The sequence below is a fragment of the Chenopodium quinoa genome, unplaced genomic scaffold (assembly GCF_001683475.1).
Source record: "Chenopodium quinoa cultivar QQ74 unplaced genomic scaffold, ASM168347v1, whole genome shotgun sequence".
Taxonomy (NCBI): Eukaryota; Viridiplantae; Streptophyta; class Magnoliopsida; order Caryophyllales; family Amaranthaceae; genus Chenopodium; species Chenopodium quinoa.
Window position 1 is genome coordinate 988,343 of NW_018742815.1, and position 15,042 is coordinate 1,003,384.

Consider the following 15,042-nt stretch of genomic DNA (forward strand, 5'->3'; position numbering starts at 1 on the left):
GTACAAATGTAGTATGTCTGTATGTAATATATTATACCAACCCGGCCAAATGAAGGCAAAATTTGTTCATTAAATCTACAGACAATGCATTTATAATGAAGACATATATGTTTCATGCACTCTTGATGTATACCATCTATTTACCTATATTTTACTTTATTAGTTAGTTTAGTCGGTTAAAATCTTGAACAATTATACCTAAAAATTGTGATTAAGTCGTGTCATCTCCATCATTGCCTTTTGCACTTACCATACACTCATTTGAGTAAAATCTACTACTAATGAAGTCTTCGCCTACTATTATACTGTATATATTAATTAATTATGCTACGTATATATCCCCTTTAAACTTTGAATGTCATTATTATAAATTCTACGATGAATCCTGGTAAGGCACAATGAAACCTAGGTGTACGTCCTTTTGAGTTTCGACCCTATGAAAAATATGGTTGTAGTCTTGTTGATGGATCGGAGTATATTTGCTTCAAATTTTGAAATCTAAGATGAATCCCTAGACACAACCTAAGTGTCCTTTCATATGTGACCCCCAACAATGCAACAACCACAACCTTATGGCTCCACTTATGTGACATGCCCAAAAATCCCAACATCAAGTGGGAACGAATAGATTAATAGGGTGTTGTTTTTGCACAAACACTAATAAAAGCAAGCACTTCAAAAAGTCACATAAGTGGAAATTATTGATTATATGATTATTATCCTCCATCAAAAATATTATAGATCAACCAAAAAAAAAATCAATCAATCAAGTAGGAGTTAGCTAATTAATTGTGGCTTCAATTAAAAAAAAAAAAAAGCTAATTAATTGTCTAAGTTAAAAGTGGAGACATGGCAGCATAGGGATAGATCAAACAAACATAATTAAATTAATTACTATCAACCAACAAACAAGGTTATTTATTTATTTTTAAACAATAAATTATACCTAACCATGTACAATTGAGTTATGATCTCTTGTATGATTTTCTTTTTTGTGAAAATGACCTCTTCTTTATCACAGTACAAAATTGTCCCCAATAGCTAGCTATATATGTACATGTAAATTTGGGTTGTCACATGATTTAAGTTACAAACTCTACAACGACAAGCTACTTTCTTTTGTAATAAAAAAACCATAAAAGAAAAAACAATAAATACAAAAAAAAAAAAAAAAAAAAAAAAAGAAGTATTAAACAAATTAATACTATGGTATATGTGCAAATGAGTGCAATGCAACTCCGTATAATGCTAATATAGTTAAGAAAATGTACATAAAACTTAATAAATTCTTGGAAAAATTACTTCTAATAAACCAACCTTTACTCCATTCTCCCAAAATAAACCAACCTTTAGATTATTCCAGAATAATCCAACCTTTTACCCCTATCTTCCCATATCACACCCAAATGACCTGCTACCTAAGCAACAAGTCAATTTTTTTTTATTCCCTGGTGGGGGTGACGGAAATGGAGGTGGATGGGGATTTGGGGCCAAATTCATGGTGGTTGTTGTGTATTGTTGGTGGGTAAGTGGCAGGGGAGGTAAGGTGGTAGTGAAGGAGGAAGGGTGAAGGAGGTGGTCATGGAGATTGGAGAAAGAGAGAGGAGAGAGAAAGAAGTGGGGTGATTTTTTTTTTAAGAAAAATTGTAAATTAAAAAATAAACCAATAAGAAAATGACACGTAGGCAAGGTAACCGGTTATACCGACTTGGTGACCTGTTGGGTTTGATATGGGAAGATGGGGGTAAAAGGTTGGATTAATCTGAAATAATCCAAAGGTTGGTTTATTTTGGAAGAATGGAGCAAAGGTTGGTTTATTAAAAGTAATTTTTCCTAAATTCTTAAGCTTATTCCAATTTTATCAACTTGCATGTATAATGAAAACTAAACTTGCTCTTGATGGCCAAAAGCATGAATTGATTTTAGAAAAGAAAAAAATCAAAGAGTTTAATTTATCCATCGATTTATTTGTCTGAACATGTCAGAATGTCTGATTCAAAATTATCTCAACCTAGGTGTTATTTTGATGAAATTATTTAGACTATTTTTTTTTTAATTGAATTTACCAGAAAACTGTACATAAGACATACTTCGTACAAGTTATCAAAATGAACTTGTCATGTAACTTCATATATAAAAGCAAAATATCTTTGTATGAGTTTTTAGTAATTGTAATACAAGTCATTTTCAAGTTTGTGGGGGCATCGTTTCGACTATACATTTTAGTTATACACGGATAAAATACTACGTCGTGCTTTTTGTGTGGAAGAGGAGGGGGTGTTCAACTATCATTATAACTTGTTATGATATATGATCTCTTCCCCTTAAATTCAAAACTCTTCTTGTCTGTCTTTGTACAATTAAGTCCATTCAACCTTTTCAATTATTTAGCATATCTATATTAGTGATAAGAGATAATCCTTCAGGGTTTTTCAAAGTCAAGATCATGATAAAAGTTTGCTCCTCTATTAAGTACAATCTTAATGATAAAGTTTGTAGTTTAGTCAGCAACAAATTGTTCTATAACATTAGGTTTGCTTCTCTAATTAGTAATTGCTTTTGCTGAAGATTATGATAGAATTTGTTGTATATATACGGGTGTACCGTACATCCAACTTATCTAAGTTAGTTTAGTTTTTGTTCTTCATTTGATGATAAAATGAAAGACAATCATCAAAATAAGAACAAATACTCATAGATGTACGGTATACCCGGGTGTATATAACAACTTCCCAGATTTTGATGGTGTTACAAATTTACAATGACACTATAAGAACTTGCATATGACATTTTAAAAAAGAAAATCCAAAATTGCCAATTATGTTGGTGTTGTATAGTTCTAGTATAGTTGATATTTTTCCATTGAAAAGGTAGTTGAGTAGTTGGTTCGTGGAGGCGGATGCACGATCCACATGGTGCATCCGCTCCAAAATACAAAAAGGCGGAATAAACATTCAGATATATACTAATGAACATGGTCATATAAAAGAACATAGTAGCCATTTATAATGTACATGAACATATACATAAAAGAACATAGTGTTCATTTATAATGTACATCAGTTTTTTATGCAACAATTTTGTATATATATTTTTTTAAAAAGACATTTTGTATAATGAAATTGATAAATAGTACTATAATTATTTTTTTTTTACCATACATTAATTACATATCATTTCAATTTTTTTTTACCAAAAGTTCACTTTCTCTATCCAAACAAAACTTCAAACCCATTTAAATTCCTCAAACCTCAAACAAAATTTCAAGAAATTCGAAATTTTGAGCTCAAAATTGTTCAAGATGACAAATAAAAACGAAAGGTAAGACCAAATTCGACATTTATACTTGTTTATTTGAGATTCATACTTGTTTATTTTGAGTTTGAGTGTTTATTTTTTATAAATTTGATTGAAATAAAAATTGTAATATTTGATTTTATTGAAAATTAATTGCGATTTTGATATAATTTTGTTGTTGCAATGAGAAATAAAATGAAATTCTTGAAGAAGATCAACCGATTAATATATTTTGGAAGAAGAAAACAAGCAAATAGACAAATTTAGAAAAAGTTGTAGATCCAAATAATACAATGTACATTAAAATATAGTAAAATGTTCTTTTTTCATATACTTATATGATGCAAATAATACAATGTACATAAAACATGTAACCAACATTATAACATATATATGTTCATTAGAATATAATACAATGTACATTATAATATAGTAAAATGTACATTTTCATATACATACATGATCATTTATACCAAATGTACATTTATTATATGAATAATGTTCTTTAATATTATCATGTTCTTTATTAATATTACAAATGTTCTTTAGATTTACAAAAAAACATATAAAACTGGATGTTCTTTATAAAATAGCTATATGTTCTTTACAAAACAACTATATGTTCTTTACTGAATAGCTAAATGTTCATTCCGCCTATTTTTAAAGAACACTGGATGCACCAAGCATGGTGCATCCGCCTTCACAGAAAAAATTTCATTTGTTGACCTACTATTCTTCACAAACTATTTCTCAATCCAAGTTTTTTGAATGGATAGTTGAAATTATTTTGAAAAATAACATGTAAGTTAAGATTTTTTATTTTTTTATTTTTTAATCAGCGTAAGGCGTAACAACCATAATATATGATCATTTGTTGATTAGTTGTACTTGATCACTTCTCTTTTAGCTAAAGATGCATAATTTAACATTCTACATACACATAGCGATAGTTGAGAATAAACTCCATAACAAAGACATATAATAGCGGAACAACTATATTATATGATCACTTCGCTCTCAAGCCCTTGTCTGTTATAACCAAAGCCAAAGAGGATTGAAAGCAACAAGAGATCAAACATACAACCGATTATTTTAAAAATTAAAAAAAAATACTCTGTAGTTGGGATTATTTTGACTTAACCTATAGAGTATCGAAAATTCAGAGAGCATACGATCCAAGTTTACCCCATAGAGGCTCTTGTCTGCTAGGCAAAAAAGCACGAAAGCAACAGGAGATTGAAGTGGAGAGGAGGAGAGAGAGAGAAGGAGAAGGTGCGCCAAAAGGGGAACCCCCAACCCCATGTACAGAATAACTTCCTTATCAGTCTTCTCTTTTCTCTATTTCTTTCTCTCTCTTCTCACTCTTTTCACCCCAACAAAGAAATTCAATTCAATTGAGACTCAACAAGATGCCTAGACCAGGCCCAAGACCATATGAGTGTGTTCGAAGAGCTTGGCATAGTGATAGACATCAACCCATCAGAGGTTCAATCATTCAACAGATTTTCAGGTTTCTGGGTTTTTCTTATTTTTTGTTTTCCATTGATAATTCAGCTCAATTTCTGTGAATTTTGGTTCGTTTTTTGTAATGCCCACCATGTGTTTGTTCAGAGTTGTCACTGAAGCTCATAGCTCTGTTACTAGAAAGAATAGAGAATGGCAAGAGAAGTTGCCTCGTGTTGTGCTGAAAGCTGAAGAAATCATGTATTCTAAAGCTAATTCTGAGGTATTTTTGTGTTTTTAATTTCTGGGTTTTTGTGGGTTTTGAGCATTTGTTTGGTTTTTTGAGCTTATTGGGTGTACATTGTTTGATTGATTAGGCTGAGTATGTGGATCCTGAAACACTTTGGGAGCGCCTTAATGAAGCTATTGATACTATAATTAGAAGAGATGAAAGTACTGAAACTGGTCAATTTCTTCAGCCATGTATTGAAGGTATCAATTTTTTCTGAGTTTTTGGTAATAATTTGTTGTAGTTGGATCTCAATTTCTTGAAAAAGTTGTTTCTTTGAGGTATTTTGGAGATTGTTAGGTTGTGCATTGTAATGGGTATTGAAAATTTTGATGATTTTGTAGTGATTTTTGTTGTCAAATTCATTTAATTTTTAGCATCATGCAAAAGCTTAGGGTTAGGTTTTAGCTGAAGGGTTTATTTCTCTCTCATTTTTGGCAGTATGTTATCATAGGCTTGTCAGAGTGCCCAATTCATTATGTGATGAGGTGTGTATGGATCAGTAAGCAAAGATTAATCCTTCCCCATGTAATTCTGTTGTTCAGCTGCCCTTGTTCTGGGATGTCATCCTGTTAGAGCATCACGTAGCCAGCGGAACAGTAATCCAAGGAGTTATCTCAACCCAAGATTCCAAGAACCTGCTCAGGCAGCTCCAGCTGTTCCCGATGAAACTAGTTACCCCAGACCACCCCCTCAGCCACCAAACCTCGTGGGAAGTCCGTTGAGTATTTCAAGGTCAACAATGGGAAACCAGGCTAGTACATCTTCGCTTTCTAGCAGCCAAATGGCGCCCAATACTAGCTACATTGCTACTCACCCTAATCCCTATCCTCAATTCAGCTTCCCAAGACCTATGCCCTCCGTGACTATTGAACCGAACTCCTTGTTGAATTTTGGTTCTATTTATCCATTGTACTATGGTAGTAATTTTCAAAATGTTGACCCCCAGACTGGGTTCCGGTCACCTCAAAGTTCAAATTCTAGGAATGTAATTGTTGGCACACCAGTGGGTTGGCATGGAACACAGCCTCCTTGTTTTACCAGCACGAGGAATCTATTACCTGGTGGGAGTGTAGAAACTGCAGCAGATAAACATGGGCAAGAAAATTCAGTTGACTACCGTGGAAAGGCAGCTGAAATGGACTGTGATTTGTCTTTACGATTGGGTCCTTCCTGCCCTGGTCCAAGTGTGGAAAAAGGTCTTGGTCATCTGACCAGCGATGGTGGTTCAAGTAGTCATCGAGAGATCAGCATGTATTCAGAGCCATGTTCTAAGAATCTCGAGTTTTGTTTCTTCCCCAGGCAAAGTGGGAATGATCTCTCTGAATCACGTGACAACAGACCGGAACAGGAGGGTCAGGTTCTTGAAAGAAATGCAATTCTAAGAAAGCGTAAAGCCCCAGATCATATTGAGTTAGATGATGAGCGTGCTCAATGGCTTCCGGAGTTCCAACCTAACCAGTTTCATGGTCAATATAGATGGCCAGGTTTGTAACACATTTTTTGAATGAGTGAAATGCAATGAAATATTGTGGATGCAATGTCTAATTTTGTCTTGGCCCTGATGCTAACTTTTCCATAGTACTGTTAGGTTGCTAATAGCAATGTTGCAAGTTAGCTAATAAGTTTTAAAAGAACACTTTTATGTGAGTAACGTAATTGTGACTCAATATTGCAAGATAGGGCTGCTATTCCAACTAAGACTGTTAGATAAAAATGCCATAACTTAGATCCTATCTTTATGAAGATTGGCTAAAATGATAAGAGGGCCATATATTGACAAATGAAGATCTCTGGTTGGGAGGTGCATGAATTGCCATACCATGACAGCTTCCCACCCAATGATACTGTGTTGAAATTTCAAAGTTTTTGATTGAAAGTCTATGTGAAGGGATCATTTATGTTGCAAATATCGAACAATATTGGCGGTACTAGTGGAGATTCATCGTCACCAGATGACAGCTAATGATTTGTTTTTCAGATGGCCCAAAATTGTATATTTTATTGAGTGTAAATATCTACCTTTGGCCACCCAAAAGGAAACTCCTTCAAGTTAGATGGTATTATGCAAAGTAATAGCTTGAAGCCATTTAATAATAGGATAAAGTTATTTAAAAGAAGTTGAGGAGCTCTTGATGTCAGGCTAGGCTAGAAATTCTAGTGGTAAGATTGCATATCTCTCAATTGTGTTTTTATGAGGCATTCTAAAGGTTTGTTGTCAAATTGTGGTAGGAGGTAGCATGAAAAATGTCAGTCCAAAGAACAAGAAATAGCAAAAAGTCATTTAAAATGATAATGTGCTATGAGTGAAGACTTTGAAACCTGTACAGGGGGGAGATCTCTTTAGGAGGAGTCATTTACAAATTTTAGAACTTCTCCACTGTTAGTGGACTCTTCATTTTGCACGGGTAAAGTTTAGAATGTGGTGAAGAACCCACTGCTCTTGCACGTTTTTGCAGAAAACAATTCACAAATGAAACTAGAGCTCCCTTGCACTAAGGAGAAATGCAACAAGGTCAATATTCTTCAATTTCTATTTCAGTTAATCATTTTTGGTGCTTTTTTGATAATGCTATCCTCAGAATTGTACTTTTGTTGTCTCTATTGCAGGTGATTGATACTGTTTTTGTAGGATGTGAGGAAATTGTTGTTAGCGAAAGCTATATTCCCGGACAAGCAGTTGTGCTATATTAAAAGAAGCAACAGTAAAGCTTGCATTCAGTGAATCATTGGTACTTAACTGGTTATTTGCTCTGCTCATTCTAAGATCATACACTCCCAGCCCCTAATCACAGAAAGAGGGTGTGAGAGGGAGGGCTGTATGGAGATAAAATTGTAAGTTTACTATCTGCACCTGGGCGTTGTGGTAATCATGTATGTTGCTTAAGGAGTTTGAAATTTTGTACAATCGGCCTGTCCAGTATTTGACAGTACAAGGTTTTGTTGGCTGCGTATCTAATTGTTGAACGGGCAGAGAGTTTAACAGAAGAAGAAAGAAGATGATTCCATTTTCTGGTCCAAGATCATAAGCTATGGTTCATGCTTGCCAAAGTATGCAGGGCAGGCAGCAAAATTTTGTTTAGTTGTTGAGACTAGTTCTTAGAGCATTATGCCAGACTACATTGTTGCATTAACAGATGAGAATTGACAACATACTTGTGTCCTTGTATGTGGGAAAAATGCTGAAGAATAGACTGAATAAGCGGCTGTCATCGGTAAAGCTAAAGGATTGTCTTTGCCTGGCAAACATTGCTTTCAATTACAGCAGAAACTGATACTTGCCAAACAACGATCCCCATTCGGCACAGTTATGTCAAATTTCGGATTCAATGACTCGCTTTATATTTTGTAAGTCTCCACACGTTGTAGTATGCCTAAATTTCTTACAGGTTCGGCCATTAGCTGCATGGCTTTGGCTGCATCTACTGATGTAGAGGTGGACTATCTTTTAGAACAAAGGAGATAAGCATTCTGTTGCATTGCTGCAGTATAATGTTTGTTGATAACATTCAATCATGTTATTTCAACATGAATATCATTTAACCCTATATATATCTCTGACATATAGAGGACTTATAGGTCATTATAGCTGTTGAATTTTGAGTCTAATTGTAGTAGAATTTCCTGTGTAGTGGCCCAAATATACTGTAATGGTCACAATATGCTTCCAAAACATATGTTATCCAGGTATATATGTTAGCATGTTTTCTTGTTGCTTTAACGTCATCTTTTGTACCATTGAGCTTTTCTGCCGGTTGCTCTATGGCTGCTTGTATTATTGTTGTGATGAACTTTCTTTGCATATCATGACTCTTACGACTGGATGATTCAGCGACATTGATTCTGTAATGTCGATTTGAGGATCTTACCGGCCACCATCATAGGAAAAACCGAATAGATTAGAGAAAATCATTTCAATTGTTACCCAACTGTATTTTATGTATAATTGAAACTTAATAGGATTGTTTTGCTCAAGTACAATTAAGTAGCTATTTACATCTTTGTCAACCAGCTAATTTGATGAGAACGTCTCACATTAATTTATTAATTTATTCCTCGACGTAAAAAATACCCCTAAAAGGATGTACAAGATCTTATCCTTGTTTGAAGACTGATGCATGATTAAGGGATGTAGTGAGACAAGGTGAAGTGACAACTCGGTTATTTATAACATGGAGTTGAGAATTTTGTGGGGCATAAGAAAATGGCAAATTAGGCATGACAGTGACCTTAAAAATATGGTACCAATAATTAAAAACGGCATTTATTCCCATTGAATTGGGCCGAGCTAGTGTCTTTTGAAGCCCAATAAAAATTAATGACATGGGCCTAGTGAAACGTCAATTGCCTCTTAGGTCTTAGCAGATCCAAAATATTTGATTGGCATTATGGCATTGGACACTTAGGAAAAATTATACCAAGCTTCTATTTATCTTTAGACTTAGCAAAACCAACTCATACTTAATTGAGCGATTCCCACAAATCTAATATATATAAATAAAGTAGGCATTTTTGGAGAGCATTGGGAGCGCCACATAAGAAAAGGTATATTTTCGACCAATTAAAAATTAGATTTCTATTTTATTTAAGAATTAAAAAAATCACTCGCCACCTAAACAAAAGTGACGAATGAAATTTTAAATTTTTGCCACGTAGGTAAAAACGACGAATAGTAATTTATTAGGATTTTAATTATTTAAGAACACTAAATTTTTTCATTTTTATTTGTTACAAAACTAACAATTATCTTTATATATAAGGATTTATATTATTTAAAAAACTAAAAATTATATTTTGATATTTAAAAAATATAAATTATCATTTGATGTTAATTGGTTAAAAGACATAATATTTTCATACAAAATTTTAAAATTATAATGCAAGAAAAAAAATTAAGAGATCACCAAAAAAATATTTATATAAAAAAAGGAATATAAAAATTCGTGCATCGCACGCCACATAAGCAAAAAAAATATTTCAACCAATGAAAAATTAGAATTATATATTAATTTAGAATTTAAATTTTCATCGCTATTTAAGAAAAAATTAACAAATGAAATTTGAGAATTGAAAACAAAAAAAAATTAGTAATTTAAGCTTTAAATTATGAAAAAAAATTATGAAAAAAAAAACAAAAATTATCTTTTACATTAGGATTTATATTATTTTAACAAATAACTAGAAATTAAAAAATATATTTTGATTTAATGATTTTATCTAACTATCCGATGAATGAGATAATAATTATTTCAATTTATAAATTCAAGTTCTATATACGTAAAATTTGAATAAGAATAATTTAAAACTTAACAAAATTTTTTACCATAAAAACAAAAAATATTAAGAATTACAAAAAAATATTATATACAAAAGGAAATATTTAAAAATCGTGCATCGCATGGGCATTTTTGGAGAGCATTGGGAGCGCCACATATGAAAGGTATATTTTCGACCAATTAAAAATTAGATTTCTATTTTATTTTAGAATTAAAAAATCACTCGCCACTTAAACAAAAGTGACGAATGAAATTTTAAATTTTTGCCACGTAGGTAAAAACGACGAATAGTAATTTATTAGGATTTTAATATTTAAGAACACTAAATTTTATCATTTTTATTTGTTACAAAACTAAAAATTATCTTTAGATATTAGGATTTATATTGTTTAAAAAACTAAAAATTATATTTTGATATTTAAAAAATATAAATTATCATTTGATGTTAATGGTTTTATGTAAATATCTAATGATATGATATTTTCATACAAAATTTTAAAACTTATAATGCAAGAAAAAAAATTAAGAGATCACCAAAAAAATTATTTATATACAAAGGTATATTTTCGACCAATTAAAAATTAGATTTCTACTTTATTTTAGAATTAAAAAAATCACTCGCCACTTAAACAAAATGACGAATGAAATTTTAAATTTTTTCCACGTAGGTAAAAACGACGAATAGTAATTTATTAGGATTTTAATTATTTAAGAACACTAAATTTTATCATTTTTATTTGTTACAAAACTAAAAATTATCTTTAGATATTAGGATTTATATTATTTAAAAAACTAAAATTTATATTTTGATATTTAAAAAATATAAATTATCATTTGATGTTAATGGTTCTATGTAAATATCTAATGATATGATATTTTCATACAAAATTTTAAAACTTATAATGCAAGAAAAAAATTAAGAGATCACCAAAAAAATTATTTATATACAGAATGTATATAAAAATTCGTGCATCGCACGCCACATAAGCAAAAGTAATATTTCGACCAATGAAAAATTAGATTTATATATTAATTTAGAATTTAAATTTTCAGTTGCCATTTAAGAAAAAATTAACAAATGAAATTTGAAAATTGAAAAAAAACAAAAATTATCTTTTATATTATCTTTTACATTAGGATTTATATTATTTTAATAAATAATTAGTAATTAAAAAATATATTTTGATTTAATGATTTTATCTAACTATCCGATGAATGAGATAATATTTATTTCAATTTATAAATTCAAGTTCTATATAAGTAAAATTTGAATAAGAATAATTTAAAACTTAACAAAATATTTTACCTTAAATTAATGTTAAAATAATAGAATAAAAAATAAAAACAAAAAATATTAAGAAATTACAAAAAAAATATACAAAATAAAATATTTAAAAACCGTGCATCGCACGGGCTTATATCTAGTAATGATATATTGTAAACTAATTACGTATATACGTTGGTTAAAAAAATAGCTCCCCACCGTACCATCCACATAGGCTCGGTTATTAGCTTTATTTTATTTTATTTTATTTAAATCCTAGCTAATATTAAACCGCTAATATTGAAATTGGTTGACACAATTTGCCTTAATTTGACCTAAACCAACCCGACCCAAATTAATGTTCCTTTTTTTTTAATTATTAAAATAAACGTTTTAGCAATAGAATTGAAATGACTATCTTGAATTCAAAATCAACCCGAACGAGTCTTAGTATCCTCGAATTGACTCAATTTGAGCGATTCGATTGTCATCTCTATATATCTATTATTTCAGTAAACGTAACACCTTTAAGGACATGTTTAGTTCACAAACTGAGAAGCGTTTAGAATCAAGGATGAAAGTAGGGTAAGATGTGATAAGAACTTGATTATTGAAGCGCACAATAATATGTGTTTAGTTCTTTCAGGATTAGACTTTTCACTTATAAACTTGAAGGTTCTGCATGAGACAAACTTGTCCGTAATTTCTTAAACCATAACATACGTTAAAGTTTGATGTGTGAATTTACAATTATGAAACTTCAAAAATTCATCACTTTTTAATAGAAGCTTACCTGAAAGTGCACAAAGGACCCCACCAAGTCAATAATTATGATACTTAATATGTTTAATTACTATCATTATATATTATAAACTAATAAAAGGAAGACAAGACCATTCCATTAGTTGACAAAATACCCTAGAATAACAAAGAAAAAGGGGTAAGCAAAGAAAATGGGAAGAAGCTAAGAAAACATGTTATTAGAAAAAGGCATGACAAGTCTCACATGGGTGAGTAGGTGTAACTTGAGCCGTGTGACATTTTCTACAAATATAAAAGAAAATTCAAAATATGTAAATAATGTACAGTTTTTCATGGTAAACGCATTACAGTTGTACTTGTATTCTAAAATATATATGAAGCTCTATACTATGTGACAATTTTTGTGGGTCTAAGATGGATTTCTACAATTATACCATGTGAAATGATCCTTTTCAATGAACATACATGTTTACTTATTAAGGTTCCATCATTAATATTTTACTCGATATTAAAACAAAAAGTAAAAGTTTCTAGTTCTTCCATCGTCCCTATTTCATCTTGTAACATTTGATTACGAGTTATTCTATATAAATCGCGTTTAGATTTATGTATGCTATAGCGCTTGATTATGAGTCATTTTATAAACTGTGCTAAGATTAGTATGAAAAATGATGTTATAATTAAAACTTTGGAATAGAGAACGAGCGATTAAAGTTAAGGTAGGGTATTGTTTAACTTTATGAAACTTGAGTTTGAACTTGAATGATCATGGATTAGGTCACTTCCAGCATTTGAGTTGGAGTGGAACCGATCATAATTAGTGGGCTAGTTCCTAGTGGCTAGTAATTTTATTTAAGAAAAAGAGTTGTTGCATTCTTTTTCATTTTATATAAATAATTAGTTGTCAATTTCAATTCGTATGTTGTGTAACATATCATATTATACAAATATATTCCTATGTATGGATAGTGGTGACTGGTGAGTGGTCCTAATGGATTGTTGGAGTTCTAATTATATTAAGGGTTTGTTCTATTCGGTTTAATTTGAATTCAGTTCATTTTAGTTCACTTCAATTCAGTTCATTTTAGTTCACTTCAATTCAATCCAATTCAACTCCTAATTTCCTTCTCGCATAAACAATTCATTTAAGCTCTACTCAGTTCAATTCAATTCAGTTATGCTCCAATCAGTTCAGTTCAACTAAATTTAGAAAATCAGAACACACCCTATGATGTATATTAATATTGTGAAATTAATATCATAAATTGAAAATAAATGAACAAAAAAGTAAAATACACAATTGCTTTGATCAAGTTTCAACTCATTTCGATTCAAAAATAAAAAATAAAAGTAAAAAAAAAAATTCAACTCATTTGTTTTGTTTTATTTTAATCAAAAGCTAATACGAGGGACTTCAGGGTCAAAATTTTTTTCCCCCAATAATTTAAATTAAATAAAGTAACTAGTAGACCCTTAAAAAAAAGTTTATTTATAAAAATGTGTTGTAATTGGACAACAATGTCTAAAACAAAGGTAAAATTTTGATTATCGGTACTCAAGTACAAGCATTTTTTTTTTTTAAAAAAAAATCCCCATGATTGCTTCTTGCTACTTCAGTTGTAATGTTGTATTACTACTTCTTTTGGCATTTTAATACTTTCCTCGCTCGTACGGCCTTTTACACTAAGAGTCTGTTCTCATTGACTGAACTGAGCTGAACTGAACTGATTTTCAACGTATGAGAACATGCCCTAATATTGTATACATAGATTACAAAGTGGTAATTATTGTTCTAGTTTTTTGAATTGATATATAGTCTAGGTTTTATAAATAAAAGAAATACTACGTATCTATTAGGCTACTACATACGTTGAGGTTTTAACTTTCACGTGGCTAGATAATTTAAAATTTGTCAAACGCATAGCAAAGTTAGTAGATAGAAACACATCTTGAAAAAATTTCCCTTACACCCCCCCCCCACCCCCTCTCTTTTCTCCCTATGAGCAAATGAGCTAGTTTTACTTTAAAAATCAAATGAACTTAAGGTTTATTAAGGAAAATAGTTGAAACTAACCCCTCATCATATAATGTCTTAGTCTCTTAAAGGTCAAGGACTCATTAGGCATGCAAAGTTTACTACTTGTTATAACAAGTAATTTTCTTTATTTGGTCCTTTTATGTTTTATCGCATTCTGATCTTTTTATCATAGAAAAGTTTAAAGTCAAATAAAATTTACATTATTCATTTATTTATATTGAAATCTGAGAACTTCATTTAAAAAATAAAAATAAAAAACTCCGTCTTAATATATAGTGTCTGTATTCTAATTTTGGGAGAAGAATATATAATTTTAAATGATATGAATACATTTTAGCATAGGGTTCTAAAGAATGTGCTAGGTTTGAAAAAAGTTAATATTGTACATCATCATCCCACCAAAGTTATTTAAACCAATTAATGCTTAACAAAAGTTATTAGCTCATTGGATAAAGTCACAATCGCTTTTTTTAGTAGGTTCTTTTTTTATAATCTTGGATGATCAGTTACAAAATGTCAAAATAGTTTAGGAAGTGGTTGTAAAGAATTCATCATCCAATCAAAACATTTTAATGGCCCAGCAATTAACTAATAATGGAGGTTTTAAAAGAGTTTGTCCAATGATTATACAAGATTAAGTACTTTATTTCAAATATTTGTATCCTTTTCTATT

General features: G+C 30.6%; 1 protein-coding gene across 2 annotated transcripts; it reads left to right on the forward strand.

Annotated features, from left to right (window-relative positions):
* The first annotated feature begins 4,361 nt into the window (after nt 1-4,361).
* LOC110725614 lies at nt 4,362-8,750 on the forward strand. Of its 2 annotated transcripts, none has more exons than XM_021905084.1 (6): nt 4,362-4,807; nt 4,909-5,023; nt 5,118-5,232; nt 5,575-6,516; nt 7,489-7,544; nt 7,640-8,750. In XM_021905084.1, exons 1-6 carry the CDS (start codon nt 4,707-4,709, stop codon nt 7,721-7,723), a joined length of 1,413 nt encoding a protein of 470 aa, XP_021760776.1. In that variant the 5' UTR covers nt 4,362-4,706; the 3' UTR covers nt 7,724-8,750. The 2 variants fall into 2 exon arrangements, 1 of the variants encoding a protein (XP_021760776.1); XR_002512200.1 differs by having other exon boundaries at nt 4,363-4,807; nt 7,262-7,544; nt 7,640-7,725.
* The last annotated feature ends 6,292 nt before the right edge of the window (nt 8,751-15,042 follow it).